This window comes from Typopeltis vanoorti, chromosome 16 (assembly GCF_054136105.1).
Source record: "Typopeltis vanoorti isolate ZY-2024b chromosome 16, IOZ_Tvanoo_1.0, whole genome shotgun sequence".
Classification (NCBI taxonomy): Eukaryota; Metazoa; Arthropoda; class Arachnida; order Uropygi; family Thelyphonidae; genus Typopeltis; species Typopeltis vanoorti.
In genome coordinates, this window is record NC_143564.1 from 999,265 (window position 1) to 1,018,771 (window position 19,507).

The following is a 19,507-nucleotide window of genomic DNA, read 5'->3' on the forward strand; positions in this document are numbered from 1 at the left end:
TCTTGGCATAATAGTGGATACGAATTTGAATTTCAAAGGTCACATAGCAAAAGTTTCAAATACAACTCAGAGGATAATTGCATTGTTGAATCAAGCCTTGATATGTAAGGATAAGAAAGTCATTTTGCTCTTTATAAGGTGTGGATAGCACTACACCTGGATTATTATGTGCAGATTTGGTCTTCTGGGTTCCAACAGGATGAAGTGTGGAAAGGGTGCAAAGAAGAGTTACAAAGATTACATCTGGATTATGGAATTTAGATTATGAAAACAGATTGCGAATATGTGGATTATAGACTTGGTCAGTCAACAGGAGAAAGAGGGGTGATGATAGAGGTATAAAAACTTTTGAATGGGTGTTATAGGATATTGTCTAATAAAATTTTTCATTATATGGAAGGTGGGGGGGTGAGTGTATATTGTCATTTGTGGAAGTTTGTTTGCACTCAAAGGGGTAAGATCTAGAATTTTCTCTCACAGAGCAGTGATGAGTGAGTGGAATTGTTTGCCTTTAGGGGTAGTGAGTGCATGTAGTGTAAAGGAATTTAAGAGCAGGTTGACAGCTTTCATGGGTGATTTATAGCCTCCCTCAATGCCCTTGACTTCCTGAAGGGCTCAGATAATAATAATAATAATAATAATAATAATATAGTGCTTTAGGAGATTCTAAATCTAATAGCTGTGCAAAATCAAATTTTTAATGATAATAGATCAATATTAAAGAAAGTAGCTGATCAGAAATTAGTTATATTGTGTTACTTTTAATATGTAGTATCCCTCCACTCCTAAGGATATACCAGAAAATTATGATTTTTACCCATTTTGTATGATATATTAAACCATTATTAAGAAGTCTAATGAAGTTTAACTTCAGGGAGAAAAGTAAGCCACTAACAGAGAAACATGACCCATTTTAAATCATCATTTAATCATCATAATCAATCCTTAACCACCCATTTTTTGGCCTATAAGCTCTAGTCTTTACCCATTGAATGATGTAGTTCATCTCTCCACCTTGCTGATCGTCTGCCAGGTCTTAAACCTTTGCATACTTGCCATTCTATACACATTTTTGTGCATTGGTTGCTTCCTGTCTTGTGATGTGATCTGCCCATCTCCATGTTTTTATTTTTATTTCATTAAAGATGATGTCTTTTAATCCTATTTTTTTCCTGATATCTATGTTTTTTACTTTATCTATTCTTTTTATATTTAACATTGATTTTTCCATGTTTCTCTGTGCAGCTCCTAATTTATTTTCCAGTCTTCTTGTGATGCTCCCAGTTTCTATTCCATATGGCATAGCTGGTATGATTCATTATTCATATACTTTTCTTTTAGTCAGATAGGAATGTTTTCTTTAAAAATTTTATTGTATTTTCCAAATTGTTTCCATGCTTGGTTTATTTTTGTTTTATATCATGTTCACAATTTCTGTCTATGTTAATTATATGGCCCTAGATGTTTGAATTTAGTTGCATTTTCTATTTCTCTGTCATTTATTTCTATCTTTTGGTTGTAGTTTGTATTTTTGTTGTATATTATTTTAGTTTTATCAATATTTATGTTGAGACCAGACTTGTTGCTTTCTGTACTTAATTCTTCAATCATTTCTTTAAGCTTTTAGATGTTTTAGAAAATAGTACAATGTCATCTGCAAATCTTAAATTGCTTAGATATTGACCATTTATTCTGATACTTTTTTTTTTCCCCAATTTAGATCTCTGATAATTATCAGAGATCCCACTTTACATCCAGGCCACCTACAAATGCTCATAGAGGACGCACCACCTAGATCGGACTTTTGAGTCACCCATGTGTTTCACTTAGTATCATGTTGTATTTGAGTGTATGCTACAATAGTTTTTTGTAATCTCTGAAGATGTCTTGGTGACTGAGATGAAATATTGGAAGCATTAAAATCAGTTTTAATCCTTTCCTAGTGCTGTAAATATTCCATTAAACCTCCAATATGATATCCTCATAACACTTGAACATCAACACATAGGTTTGTGGAGGTGTTCATTAGTTGAATATCCACTTCTGAATCCTGCTTGGTCTTTTGTTTGTTTTTGATCATATTAGCTAGTATGTTGGTGAATAATTTATACATATGTGAAAGCAGGCTGATTGATCCGTAGTTTTTTAGATCTGTATGATCACCATTTTGTATATATTAAGACTTTTGTGCTTTGTTTTTCCAGTCATTTGGAATTTTAGAGTATTGTATACAAAATATTTAAGACAGATTTTAACACTGCTTCTTGCTTCTTTCCTTTTTTTTTTTTTTTTTTTGTGAAATAAAAATTATTGTTATATAATAATGTCTCTTGAAATTTACTAGCAGCATATAAAAATCAAAATAAATTTAGTGACCATTATATTTCATCTTGAATTAAAGTTATCAGGGAAGTTCATAGGATAGCTTCTTTGAGAGCCTTACTTGTTTCTATAAAGATTACCGGACATATCTGTTCAGTGTAGAGGAGACATTTAAAATAATAGGATACTGGTATAAGTTTGTTAAACATATATAGTTTAGCTTTTACATGAAAGTGATCCCATGATTTTTATATCCTGAAGCTATCTTGGTGAGTTGAGGCAAAATATATGTTATTAAATTATTATTTGTGTGCAATAGTATACAGAGTACCTGTGGTTTGAATTAAGAGCTATTCAATATTTGGAACTCATTTCTAGTTTCAAGTTAAATAATATGAATCCTCATAACTATAGACCGATATTATATCTCAGAGTGTTATTGCCTAATAAATCTTGAGTATTCATCAGTAAGCTTAGTTAATTGTTAATGTTTGCTATATGTATTTCATGGCTGTTATGAGGTTTTCATCAACCACAACTGTTCCAATAGAAAGTCTGTTCAACAGCCAGACTGAACAATGCCCCATCGCTATCTTCTCATATAGCTGATTTAGTTTTCATCTAAATCTTCTCTTATCTGGGTTTTTCCACCTTTTCTGTGCTCATCTTTTCCCTTCTTTCTAAACTCATTCTTTTTACATATGCAAACCATTTTAAAGCAGAAATTCCCAAAGCATATTCACAATATTTTCTTCATCAGAAGTATTGATCATCATAATTCTGTCAATTTCTTTTCTTCAGTATATGTTTAACCATGCATGAACTACTTAAATATAAAGAGCCAATAGGCTTCATTTCGGCGATATAAACATTATTTAAATTAAGGGGATATTAAATCCCACATTGTTTTAAAACTGAAAAGAAACTCAAAGATTGGAATCCAGAGAGTTTCATGCAGAATATAGTAAACTATAAAAGTATCGGCGATCACTAGCGTGAGCTAATGCAAGCAGTCCTAGAATGTAGTACAATCTCGGGCAACTCGCAGCAAAGGTGGTCAAGTTCTGATCGCTATTCTTGGTATTTTCCATAATGTAAAAACACATTTCCTAGGAAATGTATGCTGTTATTACATTATGGTGGGAGGTCACTACCCAGACCAGTTTCAGCCTTTTTTGAGGCTTCATCAGTGAGTAGCCAGATCAAATAGATACCAAAGGGTATTGCAAAAAGAACTTATATACTCTGCTATACGAGTGGTCAAATAGGTGCAACCATTAAGTTACTTAAATATAAAGAGCCAGTAGGCTTCATTTCGGCAATATAAACATTATTTAAATTAATGGGATATTAAATCCGATATTGTTTTAAAACCGTAAAAGAAACTCAAAGATTGGAATTCAGAGAGTTTCATGCCGAATATAGTAAACTATAAAAGTATCGGCGATCACTAGCGTAAGCTAATGCAAACAGTCCTACTACGTAGTACAATCTCGGGCAACTCGCATCAAAGGTGGTAAAGTTCTGATCGCTATTCTTGGTATTTTCCATAACGTAAAAACATTTCCTAGGAAATGTATGCTGTTATTACATTATGGTGGGAGGTCACTACCCAGACCGGTTTCAGCCTTTTTTGAGGCTTCATCAGTGAGTAGCTAGACCAAATAGATACCAAAGGGTATCTCTTTACCATCTTTGCTGCGAGTTGCCCGAGATTGTACTATGTACTGGGACTGCTTGCATTAGCTCACGCTAGTGATCGCCGATACTTTTATAGTTTACTATATTCGGCATGAAACTCTCTGAATTCCAATCTTTGAGTTTCTTTTTCCATTTTAAAACGATGTGGGATTTGATATCCCCTTAATTTAAATAATGTATATATCGCCGAACTGAACCCTATTGGCTCTTTATATTTAAGTAACTTAATGGTTGCACCTTTTTGACAACTCATATAGCAGAGTATATAAGTTCATTTCGCTATACTCTTTGGTATCTATTTGGTCTAGCTACTCACTGATGAAGCCTCAAAAAAGGCTGAAACCGGTCTGGGTAGTGACCTCCCACCATAATGTAATAACAGCATACATTTCCTAGGAAATGTGTTTTTACATTATGGAAAATACCAAGAATAGCGATCAGAACTTGACCACCTTTGCTGCGAGTTGCCCGAGATTGTACTACATACTAGGACTGTTTGCATTAGCTCATGCTAGTGATCGCCGATACTTTTATAGTTTACTATATTCGGCATGAAACTCTCTCTGAATTCCAATCTGAGTTTCTTTTTTGGTTTTAAAACAATGTGGGATTTAATATCCCCTTAATTTAAATCATGCATGAACTGTTGCTTATTTAGAGGACAGCTGCAAATTTGCCAATTAAATTTTCTTTCATCTTCATTCATTCCTTTAGTTACATTCTTTGGATAAATATTCTGTTTGTCTTTTATAAAAATTGCAACACACGGATATTCAAATCCAATGCTAGGTTTTTCCCTCGGTCTTCAGTCTGTTGGTTAATTCAATATAACCATAGGTTTGAGGAACCTTTTCATATTTCTGCTTTAAAAGAAAATACATGAACACTTTGTAGTCTGCCATATAAACAGTATATTAGTAGTAAACTTGTATTAAAGCCTAATAAGTGTAATTCTAAAGCAATGTTTTTAAATCTTATGTTTTTTTCTATGTCCAAGAAAGAAGATATAGAACTACAAGAGCAGCTTGAAATATTAATGGAAATGTTTCCCCACGTTTGTTCTATTGAAGTTCAGCATTGTCTTACAGTATCAGGAGGTGATTGTCAGAAAGCTGTCCAGCTGATACTACAAAGACAGGAAAGTGGAGAGCAGTTGATTAGCCCTGTGATACCGACCCAAAGTCATAAACATAGTGTTCGTAGAAATGCAAATTGTGAACTTCAAGACAAGAAATTAAGAGAGCAAATTCTTAATAGGTCTGTTTTATTTTAAGTACATGTTTAATATATTACCAGGGCTTTTCCACAAATTAATTTTTATGTTAGTATTTTTTAGCCTCTTTTAAATAACTAATTAATTCCACTAAAACATATATTTTTTCCACTACAAAATAATCAACAATTGAACAAAAAAAAATTGAATTTCATATTGAAAAGAAGAACATGTAAGAAAGTTTTGAAGTGAATAAAAGTTGAGCATCTCTCTAATGTGAACTGTAGACTAAAATACACAAACATTATTCAAGAAAAAATGAGAGTTTGAGAACAGGAATCAAACTTTGGAGATTCAATGGCAAGCTCTGAAGAAAACATTGATTGATTCAGCTAGAGCGGCATGTGGTGCGGTTGTCTGCAAAGATAGAAAAATCAGGACTCCATGGTGGACGCAGGAAATTAAAGAGGCAGTGAAAGAAAAGAAAGTATATCAAAAGTTCCTGGCAAATAAGTCAGCTTGTGCTCTTAGAGAATACAGAGATAAAAGTAAGAAAGCTAAATACTGTGTAAAACTAGCTAAACAAAAGTCATGGGAGGACTTTGGCAAGAACATCGAAAATAAATATCAAGAAGGTGGCAAAATATTCTGGAGGTTGTCGAAGAAGATCAGAAATGGAGGAAAGAGTGTTGTAAAAGGAATTAGAGATGATAAAGGTAATATGAAAACTGGAGAAAATGATATCCTTGAAGTATGGAGTAATTACTTTGAAAAATTGCTAAATGAAACTAGCAGTGATGACAGCACAATGATAAAAAAAACACTGTCCAGGCATGCAATCAGGAATACATATCCATACTTGAAGTGGAAAAAGCCATCAAAGGCCTGAAATGTAGAAAAGCAGCAGGAGTAGATGATATTCGACCAGAAATGCTGAAGTATGGCGGTATAAAAGTCTTCCAGTGGCTGCACTGCATACAGTAGTTCAGAAGGCCTGGACAGAGAGACGAATTCCAGATGATTGGAGTAGAGCTCTTATAGTATCCATATACCAAAAGGGAAATAAAACTGAATGTGAGAATTACAGAAGTATTTCTCTACTGAGTGTTCCTGGTAAGATTTATGCAAGTATACTTGAGAAACGGTTGAAAGGAATTGTGGAAGATAAGCTTGGTGAAGAACAAGCTGGATTCAGGACAAATAGAGACTGTCAGGATCAGATTTTCACTTCATGACAAATGGTTGAGAAGTCATGGGAATATAACAAAGATTTTTATTTAAGTTTTGTAGATCTGGCAAAGGCATATGACAAGGTGCCAATAGAGAAGCTTTTCAAAACACTACAGTTGTATGTTGTCAGTGGGGCATTATATTAAGCAATACTTAGTCTTTATTTGAGTTGTAAGTCAGCAGTTAGAATTGAATGAAGGTGGTTTAATGTTAAACAGGAAGATGGTTTAATGTTAAAGCTGGTGTGAGACAAGGATGTACATTAGCCCCCTCTGTAATTCATTATCTATATGGATCACATTATGAAGGAAAGTGGTATTAAACATGATATCAAAATTGGAGATGTTGATGTCTGCTCTTTGGTTTATGCAGATGATATTATACTTTTAAATAAATCTGCTACAGGTCTGCAAGATTCCATGAATAAATTGAATAACTGTTGTTTTATTTTATTTATCTTATGGCTTATTCACATGGTTAAAAGACAATAAGATATAATACACACAAGTATAGATAAGATACACGTATATGATTAAAAAAAAACAAACAAAAGTCTACATTCAGGCAAATACAAATATGAAATTTATGACAAGCATCAGATAGATTAGTCATATTTTAACATCTAGGTTTTTGATCCGGTTGGTCGCCTCTGGGGATAGGTCAAAGATATCCTTAAAGTCATCTGGATATGCTGTCAGCTCGCATTCCTGTACTATGTGGTAAATTGTTTGGGTCTCGGCTCCACAGGGACAATGGGGATTTGGTATCTTAGCCCACTTTGAAAGTAAGTCTTCACATACACCATGGCCTGTATGAATCCTATTAGCCATCGTCCATATATTGCTGGTCAAGTCAAATCCAGATGGTTTTTGGAAGATGTTTATATGATTGCGAACTTCAGGTGATACTGCTTGTGACCACAGTACATCCCACCTACTCACCATACTGTCGTTCTGGCTAAGAAGATTACTGGCGGTTTTTATGGCAGGTCTTCTGGATTTTAGTCTATTGAATAAAGCATCTGAAATAAATTCATGTATTGGGAGATTTTGGTTATTTAAAATTCTTTTATATTCACGAAGCAAGGCTTCCTGTCGTCACAGTTCCGGAAGAGCAATATGGCTCAAAGTGGGGAGCCATTGTAAGGGTGTACTCTACTCCTAATGTAATATGTTATTAAACGCAGAGTGGAGTTAAGTTGAGTATCTAGTTTATTGACATGGTAACTATTGAGCCAGACAGGAGCACCATACTCTGCTGCACTGTAAACTAGACCCATAGCAGTGCACCGCAGAGTTGTGGCACTTGAGCCCCCATATAGTACCACAAAGCTTCTGAACTATGTTATTTCTGGTGCGAACTTTAGCAGTGATATCAATCATATTCTGTTTATATGTCAGAGTTCTATCCAGAGTTATTCCCAAATATTTAGGTGTTGGATTAAATGAAATTAATGTTCCATCAGCATATATCTCTGGTTTTTGATTTACAAGACTATTGTTCAGGTGAAAGCAAGAACATTTGGTTTTACTAGAATTTGGTGTTAGTCTCCATTTTTTATAGAACTGCCATGAAGCCGACAGATCATTTGTCAATATTTCTTCAGTTCTTTTGATAGACTTGTTGTTGATCGCCAATGCTAGATCATCTGCATAAGCAAACTTCCTGCTGGCTGTTTCAGGAATATCTGCAATGTAAATGCTAAAAAGCAGTGGTGTGAGCACTGAGCCCTGAGGTAATCCATTCTTTAGCACTCTCTGTTTACTGATGCTTCCTCCGGTAGCTACCCTGAAATATCGATCACACAGTAAGTTGTTTAGGAGATGACCCAATATTTTACATGGGATGACCTTAAGAAATTTATATATGAGTCCCTCCCTCCAAAAAGTATCGTAAGCCGCTGTTAAGTCAATAAAGACTGCAGTAGTCTTCAAACATCTTTGAAATCCTGCTTCAATGTAGGTTGTTAAGCTGAGAACTTGATCTGTGCAACTGCGATCTCTTCTGAACCCTGCTTGTTCTGTTGGAACACATTCCAAAATTTTATCACTGATCCTGTTCAATATTAATCTCTCCAACAATTTGTAGGTTTCACTTAAAAGGGCTATGGGGAAGATATAGCTTTCAGTTCTGTCTGCTGGATTACCTGGTTTTAACACAGCAATGATTTTTGTCCTTTTAAATTCTTTAGGAACGCAACCACTCTCAAGTATATCGTTAAAGAACTTAGCCAGCCACGATTTTGCATAAGGTCCACAGTGCATCAGGAATTCATTATGAACATTGTCAAATCCAGGAGCCTTCCCCATTTTGATATTTTGAAGTGCCGAGGATATTTCCTCACGGGAAAAAGGCAAAGAGAATTGTTGATTCTTTTGAGTTACAGACTTCATAGCCTTTAGTTTGCATTTTACCTCTTTAGTATGTTCTTTATTTATCGCAGCTCTAGAAAGCAAAACAATGTGAGCAGCTATCTGATTCAGATCAACAAGAGGAGATTTCTTTGGTACAGAGGGGCTTGAACCAAGCTTTTTAAGTAGCGACCAGGCTTTTCTACTAGAGCGTTTGAAATCTATGTTTTCAGTTATTTGAATCCATTTTTCCCTACAGGCAGAGTTGAGACTATGGAGCAGTTCTTCTCCTATCTCAGGATCCTTACCTTCAAGGAATTCCCGATACAGGGATTTCATTGATGCATCCAGGCATGAATTCTTTTCAGTAGCCTCAAGGAATGTGTATTTTTGCCACCGCTATAACTACCCCAGTGAACAGTGTATAGGTTTTGTAAGTTGGGGGAATTCTTCTAAGGCGTGCGTCTAGATCCGCAGTGAAGTTTTCCCAGTTGGCTTTATGGAAATTCCATCTTGTTCTAGGAAATGATGTTATCACTGGAATTTGGGCTCCTAATTCCATAAAGATGGGACGGTGCTGGCTATTTGGAAAAACCTCGAATATGTCTGAAAGTCTGTAGAGGCTGATTTTCACAATCAGTGGAGACGAATGTCACATCTGGGTTATATTCCTTATTCCAGTCTCTTGATTTAAAGGTGCCTTTTTCCTTGGCATCAAAAACTAAGTGAAGACGGTGTTGATCTGCCCATTCAGCTAATATTTCCCCGTTTTGATCATTCCGATCATATTTCTAAGTATGATGACTGTTGAAGTCCCCAGAGTACACCGTTGGGTGGGAGTATGTCTGTAGAACATCATTTGGCCAAACAGTGGCAGGTGGTTTATATACATTCACAATCGTAATGTCAGCTATTTTAACAGCAATCTTATGGGTTTCGTCATCAGTCGAAGAAGATATCAGCACAGCATTCTCAATACCATTTTGGACATATGTTATGTTGCCATAGCTACAACTGTAAGTAATCCCGAGAATGTCGTAGGCAGGGATTATTGCTCTAGATTTAACTTGATCTTCAGTTTTGATATGTGATTCTTGAATGAGAAGTAGATCGATGGTTTTTTCTCGTAGAAGTTTAGAAAGACATTGACATTTTGATGCGCTAATGCTCTCAACATTTAACTGGAAGATACGGATATCATGTCCAAAATTCCTTATCAGCTGGTTCGAAGAAGAATCGTTGTGAAGGTTTTGAGTTTCCATGTGTAAGTATGGTCAGGAGATTGCACAATGGTCTGGCCACCAGTCATTCTAGCTCTTTAGCATGACCCAGGGTGCACCACGAGGAGGCAAGCTAGAATTGCACCCCTGTTGTAATAATAACTCTTTGTAATAGATATGGTATGAAGGTCAGTAATAACAAGACAATGAAAATAGGCAGATGCATTGAAAATATCAACTCTATTTTGAATGGAGAACCTATAGAACAAGTAAAACATTTCGTCTACTTAGGCATGATTTTTAGTGAAGATGGTAAATTAAATTTGGAAAATGGTATTATCTTTGATGGACAGCATGGATTTGCTAAAGGGAGGTCATGTTTTATAATCTACTTACTTATTACAATAAAGTGACTGCTTCCTTGGACAGAGGAGAAGGATAAGGAGAAGGATATACAGTAATATACTTAGATTTCATAAAGGCTTTTGATAGAGTACCTCATGATAAATTGATAGTCAAACTAGAGCAGATGGAGTTGGATATTAGATTAGTGAATTGGGTTGGAGACTGGCTATCTGATAGGTATCAAGTTGTGTATGGGGGAGCAATATCCAGGAAAAGGAAAGTCACTAGTGGAGTGCCTCAGGGGTCTGTTTTAGGGCCATTACTGTTTAACTTGTATATTAGTGATATAGGTGAAGATTTGGATGATGATATTCAGTTGTTTGAAGACGATGCAAAGTTGGGATGAACCATGAAGAGTAGTGAGGATGTTGTGGACTTGCAAGAAGACTTGAATAAATTGAGTGATTGGGCACGGAAATGGGAAAGCGAGTTCAATGTTGCAAAATGTAAGGTTTTAAAATTTGGAAAACAAAGATGGGATCCAGAATTTATGTTTGGTGAGGATATATTGTTGGAAGTGGAAGAAATAAGAGATCCGGGGGTGATAGTGGATAAGAATATGAAATTTAGGGAACACATAGCCAAAATTGTGAAGACAACACAAAGGCTTCTGGGAATGATGCAGAGGACACTGATGTGTAGAAGTAGGGAGATTCTTGTTTCCTTTGTATAAGGCTTTGATTAGGCCACACATGGCCTAATATTGTGCCCAGATTTGGTCACCTGGTTTTCAGAAGGATGAAGAGATGTTGGAAATGGTCCAGAGGCGACTGATTAAGGTAGTTTCTGACCCCTGGAATGTCGAGTATGAGGAAAGATTGAGAAGATGCAATTTGCAGAGTCTTGTGCACAGGAGAAATATTGTATTAAAAATGAGGATATTAGGAAAGAACTTGACATTGTTAGCATCCAGGAATGTGTTAGCAGAGCTAATCTCAGGTGGTATGGTATGGTCACTTAAACAGAATGGGAGAGGAAAGATTAGCAAAACATGTGTTTTCTGCCAGGTTTGCAGGAAAAAGACTCAGAGGAAGACCAAGATATGGGTGGATTGATACAGTAAAAAGTGCCTTAGAAGATAGAAATATTAGATCTGACAATGTTGGAGCCTTAACAGGTAACAGATTGATTTGGAGGAAAATTGCAGATAGGAAGTTAGTAATGATGTAAATTTTTCATGTAGTACTATCATATCCTGTATACCCCTTGAGGCTAAATGTCAGGAATTTGATGATGATGATAAAATAATCAACTCTCACTACGGCCAGTTTGTAGGAAAAGGACTGAATTGTTACCATCAGAAAGTTTAGTGACTGTAATTTCTTTAGAATGACATCAGTGCTGTGGTGCTTTGTGGAATTTCCAGAAGGCAGATTGACTCATTGCACTGTAAAGAATTAATTGTGGTGATTGAAGTCTTTGATAATATGATTGAATAGTCCAGGTTAACTTCTTGCGATATGGACTCACTATAAAATAATAAGCACCACAGTTTATGCTTACTATATATATATATATATATATATATATATATATATATATATTATTGATCATTCTTCTTCAAATAGCAGGTCAGTACAAGTACTTATAGCATTGTCACAGAAAAGTTAAAAAGATCACTGTTTCTACATTTCATTTCTATAATGAAAATTCCATTTGTATGCTATTCCGTACAACCTAGAATATATATATACTTCAAAATAACTTTCGGGGGGCCCTGTAACCTCTAGAGAATGCGTCCCCTGGGTGATGGATAAGGGAGCCCACCAGATATGGTGGGATGGTCCGAATATATCGAATAAGGACTCGTGGACAATAAGGGGCAATCATCTTGATTGTAAAGGAAGTGGCACTGTCATGGTCCCCCAGCTGGATCTATCCTCTTCTTCCTTTACTTTGAGGAAGATCCACAGACTTTATACTATTAGAGTACTCGAGGGCTATAGGATCTTTACATTTCTGGTCTATATCCCCTCTAAAATCTACTCTTTCTCCTTCAATATACACTATTCCTCCTATGGCTTTAAATTTGGAAGAAGGCTAGTTCAGAAGCCTTAAGGTAGCAGCCCTACCACTGGACTATCCATCACCAGGCTAGTAACCTGACATGGAGAACATTAATATACTTCTAAGCTGATAGAGAAAGCATTTGAAGCCGCATATAAGTAATATAAAAAATGGTAAATATTTCTGTTTGAGCTAAATTAAACTTTGTCTTCATTAAAACAGCCTGATTAATATATTCTGTGTTAAAAACAAATGTTTTAAAAATTTTGGTAAACAGTTGGTATATAATGGACTTTCACTGTAGTATAAAATCTATAGTATTTTGGTTAACGTACCATGACTTCCTTCTCTGTTCTGAGTCCCTTACTTTTTGTGTAGGATAAAAAGTAAGTAAAAAAGAAAGGAATAGAAAAGCAACTTATTGATAGTTTTTGAACATTTCAGAAATAAGATGCACAGCTTGAAAAGACAGTTTAATATGTTTAAACTGTGCATAGATATTGAAGGTTACATGTAAGAAAGGTGAAACAGACTTGAACAGTGGTGAGTCACCAGAAAAAGGGTTATCAGTAAATTTCTCTCTTCTTTATGTTTTTGGTATGTTTGCCTAAATGTTACTTAAATCCAGTATTGTAAGCCTTGCTTGAGATTGCCGAACTGAAATGAAGTGAGGTGGAATTGCATGCATTTGAATAAAGTGAGCAGTAAATTAAGGGGATTCCCAGGTATAACTGTAGTGCCATATTATTAAAATACTCAGGACTAGTTATTAAAAATGTTTCTACATTATAATGTATAACCATAATTAACTTCGCCAGAAAAAAAATAGCCATTTGGCTTTTCATCTTAGTTATAAAGTGAGCAGTCTTGGATAAAATTGCTAATGGAGGATCTAAATATTATGAGTGAGGAGTGATACAGAGGAATCTTTTTGCATGTGTCAGAAATACTTTTCTTTGTAGCAGTCCTGTAAATTAAAGATGCCAAGAAATTATATTTTTGTTTAATTCTTTATCAAAGTATAAGCAAAGAAAGTTTGCACATGAAGTATCTCATAATGCAAAACACATCCTTTTGGGTGTGTAATGCTATGCATTATGGGAAGGGCCACTACCTAGACCACTTTCGGCTGTATTGAGCTATGTTAAAGTGTGGGGGATACCTCTCCAAAAACTCTGTGTGATTTACGTGATCACTCTAAATCTCACTTAGTGATGCTAGAAGATCACTACTAAACTCATCACTCCAGGACAGGAAAATCAACAGTGGCTTCACTCAATAACAGGCAAAAACTAGCCACCAAGCTGAACGTCTCTTACTCCCCTGGACGCAAACTACCATCAGTGGGAGCCAGTCTCAGAAAGGATACAAAGGTTGATGAAACAATGCAGAAATCATATATTTCCCAGGTATAACTGTAGTGCCATATTATTAAAATACTCAGGACTAGTTATTGAAAATGTTTCTACATTATAATGTAATACCATAATTTAATATATAACCAATTGAAAAAAACTTTCAATAACTAGCTCTAATCCAGAGTATTTTAATAAGGTGTTACACTTTTTCACCACTTGGATATGGTAGATATATGACTTCTGCATTATGTCAACCTTGTTCTCTCTTCTTGGTCTGGCTTTCACTGATGAGATTTTCCATGGGTGTGAGATCACTGAAGTGGTCTTGATCACTGCTTTCCCTTAAACCTGCATATAGTATGGCTTCTGTTGACATGACCATTATCGGAGCTCTATGGTGAATGCCTTTCCCTGTAAATGAGCAGTTCTGGCTGGCCGCTTATGGAGGTTGATGCTTGGCTTAGTGAAGGATTTCTGCCTGACCTTGGGTTGAACTGAGGCTTCTGAAAGTTTTGTCTGGTGGAACCACTGCTGAGATTAATGGAGTGTAATGAGTTATAAGATCCTTTAGATTATTCATTGAGATTAGAGTCATCCGAAGAATTGCCTAGTTTTTGGAGAAGACCTTTAACTTATACAAAGGTTAAAAGCAGTCTAGGTAGTGGCTCTTCCCTTAATGCATATACATTATACATACCTGAAAGGATGTGTGTTTTGCATTGTGGAATACTATGGCAATTAATGGGAGGTCATAGCCTCTATATACATCAAAAATAGTCATGAAGATACTTTTTTCCACAAACTTTGTTTGCTTACACTTAGATAAAGAATTAAACAAGGATATAATTTCTTGGCATCTTTAATTTAATGTATAACCAAGTGAAAAAAAATTTCAACAACTAATATTAAAACAATTGACAGAATATTCTTGTGGTTGAGAGTTTCAGTAGATTGTTATTATTATTATTATTATTCAGGCCTCCAAGGAGTCAAAAGACTCATCGAGGGAGGTCCTTCCTAAGACATAAAGTCTGTCAAGACTCATCGAGGGGAGGTCCCCCCCTCCCTGAGAAACACAAAGTCTATCATACCTCTCTTTAAACTCACTGACCGTTCTCGCTCCCACCACTCCATCAGACAATGCATTTCACGGCTCAACCACCCTCCACACAAAGAAACCACTCCTTATCCTCTCTTGCTCACAGTTTCCTTTCGTAACTTCCAGGGATGGCCTCTTGTCATCACTCCTTCCCGCTGATCAACCAAACGAAAGAACTCCCCAGTGTCAACCCTGTAACCACCTCTCAACAGTTTAAAAGTCTCAATCATATCACCTCTCCTTCTTCTATCCACCAAACTCTGCAGTCCACATTCTCTCAGCCGATCCTCGTAACTATCCTTGTACAGTCCTGAAACCATCTTTGTCATCCGTCTTTGTATCCTTTCCACGGTTAATTTATCCCCTTCAAATCCTGGGGACCAAATCTGAGAACAATAGTCCAAGTGTGGTCTGATCAGAGACTTATACAACGGAATGATAACCCTCTTATCTCTGCAGGTCAGTGTCCTTCTCATAATAGCAGCAATCCTCTGTGTTACCTTCACCACCTTTGCAATATGTCCCCTAAACTTCAGGTTTCTATCAATCATCAACCCCAGATCTCTTGTCTCCCCTACTTCCTCCAGTATAATTCCTCCCATAGAGTATGCAGCATCCCATCGATGTTTCCCAAACCTCAAGACCTTACATTTTGCTACATTAAACTGACACCCCCATTCATTTGCCCATCTATCTAGCTTATTTAAATCCTCTTGCAGGGCTACCACATCTGCACTATTACTAATAATCCTTCCCAGCTTCGCATCATCTGCAAACAACTGAATATCCTCCTGCAATCCACTGGCTATGTCATTGATATAAAGGTTAAACAATATAGGTCCTAGTACTGAGCCCTGTGGGACCATATTGTTAAAAAGACTAAGTTCACCTAAAGTATTGCAAACTGTGACATTTTTATATGACCACTCCATAAACTTACATAACTTCTAATTTTTTAGGAAATGGCAATATAAACTAGATTATTAATTATAAAAACTTTAATTAATAACTACATATATTTTGACAATGTTACACTGCCATCTTCAGAGATCACAAAACAATGATATGTGCATGCAGGCACTCACACTAAGCAAATGAGGCCGAAGAAAGGCAATAGAAGTTAGTCCTAGATCCTAAATGGTGTCCCTTACTGGGCTAAATTGGGTAAATTGTCTTGGCCGTTGGGCTGACGATCTTGGAATGCATGCTTCCCAAATTTGGGACAGTTTCATGCACCCGAATTGTAGAGGTTCGGAAAGTTTTTCAGAGCTATGTCAAATTCAAAAAATAGTCTTTGGTACTTGTACTTGCTGCAGTTTAATAGAGTCGCTTGTGGTTTTAAGCTAATCAGATTACACAGGTAAGCTTGCCTCTTTACCTTTAGATCATTCTACCTACCTCCCTATAGAATATGATCCTGCCAGCATGCAAATCAGAACACTCCATAGACTCCTTAAGAAGGTTATCTCTTGGCCTCCACAGGCGACGACGGACGACAAACAGACTAAAACCTTTTAATTCTAAAACCCCCTCCCCGGATATATGGACTACCAAAAATCCATAAGTAAAATGTATCATTTTGTCCCATTGTGGATGGCATTGATTCCCCCGCATACAAATTAGCCAAACATTTAGCCAAAGTGCTCACACAATATACTGGAAACACACATTCACACACAAAAAAAACTCAGCCCACTTTAAAACCAGTATAGAAAACCTCACGCTCCAAGACATTGACATAATGATCAGTTTTGATGTCTCCTCCTTATTCACCAATGTCCCACTTAAGATACCTTAGACCCCATCCAAGCCAAATTTCCTCCCAATATCTCAGCCCTATTTCAGTTCACCATAAACGTGGGCTATTTTGTTTGGCAAGGAAAATTCTACAGATGGAGGGGGCAGCCATAGGTTCTACACTCTCTCTCTACCCTTGGCCATCTTCTTTATGGAGACCTTTGAATAAAAAGCCTTAAACTCTGTCCCACATAAACCTAGTGTCTAATTATGCTATGTGGATGATGTGTTCTCCATTTGGTCACATTACCTGGATACACTCCACAATTTCACAACACTTAAACAATCAACACCTTGGGATTCAGTTTACCTTGGAAAAGGAAAACAACAGCAGTCACCCTTTCCTAGACACTCTGATTACACACCAGTCTGATGGATCCCTGGCTTTTTTCGTTTACAGAAAACTTACAAGTAGATACATTCACTAGCAGTCACACCACCTGCCGTCCCAACAATATGCGATTACATAAAATGCTATAAAGCAGAGTAAAATTAATCAGTTCAGATAACAGTGCCCTAACTACTGAACTTGACCATATCCTTAACACCTTCTTAGCTACTGGCTACAATACTCAGAAAATCCAAAAAATATTAAAACCAGGTATCCACAACCCCTTCCCCTCCTCCTTCAAAGCAGAGATTACTCTAAATCTATCACCATTCCATATATCTGGGGTACATCTGAAAAATTAACCAAAATCCTAAGGAAATATGACCTCACATCCAAACCCTATAAGAAATTGGCATCTCTTGTCTGCTCCACCAAACACCAGCCACTTGCCCTAGACTGACCTGGAATATACTAGGTCCCTTGCAGTTGCAAATTATCCTACTACAGCCAAACAGGCAGGACAGCCAATATTAGGATATCCAAAAACAGACTACATCCAGTTCCACCAATACAGCCACTCAGGACTTGCTGGCCATGCTTTGGACACCCACCACAGGATACTCTAGAAGAAGGCCACTCTATTACACTGCAGCAAGTACAAAAGACTATTCCTTGAATCTGCCTCTGCTCTGCAAAACTTTCCAAACTTCAACAAATTTGAATGCATGAGACTGCCCCAAATTTGGAAAGCATACATTTTTAGATCGTCAGGCAAACGTTCAAGACAACCCAATCTAGCCCACTAGGAGGTACCATTTAGGACTCTAGGACTGACTTCTGTTGCCTTTTTTCAGCTTTTCCTGCATGCACATATCATTGTTTTGTGATCCCTGAAGATGTCAATGTAACATTGCCGAAATATAGGTAGTTATTAAAGTTTTTATAATTAATCATTTAGTTTACATTGTCATTTCCTAAAAAATTAGAAGCTACGTCTAACCAACCTATAAGCTTATTTCCAAGCAGTCCATAAACTTACACTTGTTTTGTGGTCATAATCCATCTCTCCTAGTGAACAGTTCAATAATACCAAGCCTGGGCTTGCAATTGAAAAACCTCTTTGTACCTAGATTTGATTTTTTAACAATACTTGTGACATAATGATTAGAAATATATACACGTTTACACAAGAATAATGTTTAATTTGTCAAATATTTCGGTCTGAATATTACAGACCATCTTCAGTGGCTACATAGGAATAGGTTTAAAAAACAAGATGGAATACGAACAATTGATCATTCACACATAGAACGAGCCGCATGATGTCATATTGCTAAGTATTAGAAGATTAAACATTTTTAAAGTCATAATTAAATATATTAATTCAGAAATTCATATAATAATCTTAAATAACATTAGACTAATATAGGAAATTTACAAAAAAAAAAAAAAAAAAAAAGAAATTAATGTGTTATCCTGATTAAACTTTCCCAAATTTTTGATATAGATATAAAGTCATTATGATTCAAGTTAGGATGCTGAAGTAAGGCCTCCACACTTTCTTTAAATAAACGTTTAAATTTGTAGCGACATCTGTGTAGGATGTGTGTAGGAAGTGTGTGCGACATGTGTGTAGGAAGGGGTGCTTAAGGGTCAAAGCTGTATAACTGAGAGGAGACCTCCACATAGCCTTTAAAGGAATGCGGAGAACCGACCAGGGCTTCTGACCTAATGTCCAATCCTCACCTTCTCGTGGTGCACCCTGTTGGGTATCTACTTTGATACTGAACGAACGAGGATGGGCTGGCAATTTGGGATTTAGCCGACCAAATTGTATTCTTATTGGTTAAACCAAAATAAAAAATGATGGTACAACATGACAAAATTTCATGCCGGTTGGGGCGTCGCCCGGTTAAACAAGGCCCCCGTTGTTTTCGCCAGGGAACCAGGGCGAACAGCGAAGAGTCAGCTACTGGAACAAATCTGAAAACAAACCCCAACTCAACATCACCAGAGTTAAAGATCGGTACTATCAACGTAAGAAGCCTGAATGGCAAAGAAATGGAGCTAGCTGAGGAATTAGATAAGTACCAGATCGACATAATAGGGGTGACTGAAACAAAAAAGACCAAAACTGGTGAGATCTTTCTGAGCAATAAATACAAAATGGTATATTCAGGCAATGACAATCAAGGAAAAGATGGAGTAGCCATAGTATTCAACACAAAATACGAGGCTAATCTTCTTGAATGGCAGTCAGTCTCAAGTAGAGTAATGTGGGCAAATATGAGAATGGGGAACTGGACAATGAGACTTATTTGTGCCTATGGTCCCACAGAAGGTTCTACTAAGGTAGAAGTGGAGGAATTTTTTGAGGCTTTAGAAAAAGCAACTGACACAATGAAAAAGGAAAAGTTGGTCCTTGTTGGGGATCTAAATAGTAGAGTAGGAAATGATTGTGAGACATACAAAA

General features: G+C 36.4%; 1 protein-coding gene across 5 annotated transcripts in view; it reads left to right on the top strand.

Moving 5' to 3' along the window:
* The window catches only part of LOC150097825 (CUE domain-containing protein 2), a 408,650-nt gene that overhangs the window by 307,341 nt on the left and 81,802 nt on the right, over positions 1-19,507 (top strand). For all 5 annotated transcript variants that reach the window (XM_090406327.1, XM_090406324.1, XM_090406326.1 and 2 more), the window contains one exon: positions 5,021-5,280. In XM_090406327.1, coding sequence (XP_090262453.1) covers positions 5,021-5,280 — 260 coding nt within the window. The remainder of the gene's footprint in view (positions 1-5,020; positions 5,281-19,507) is intronic.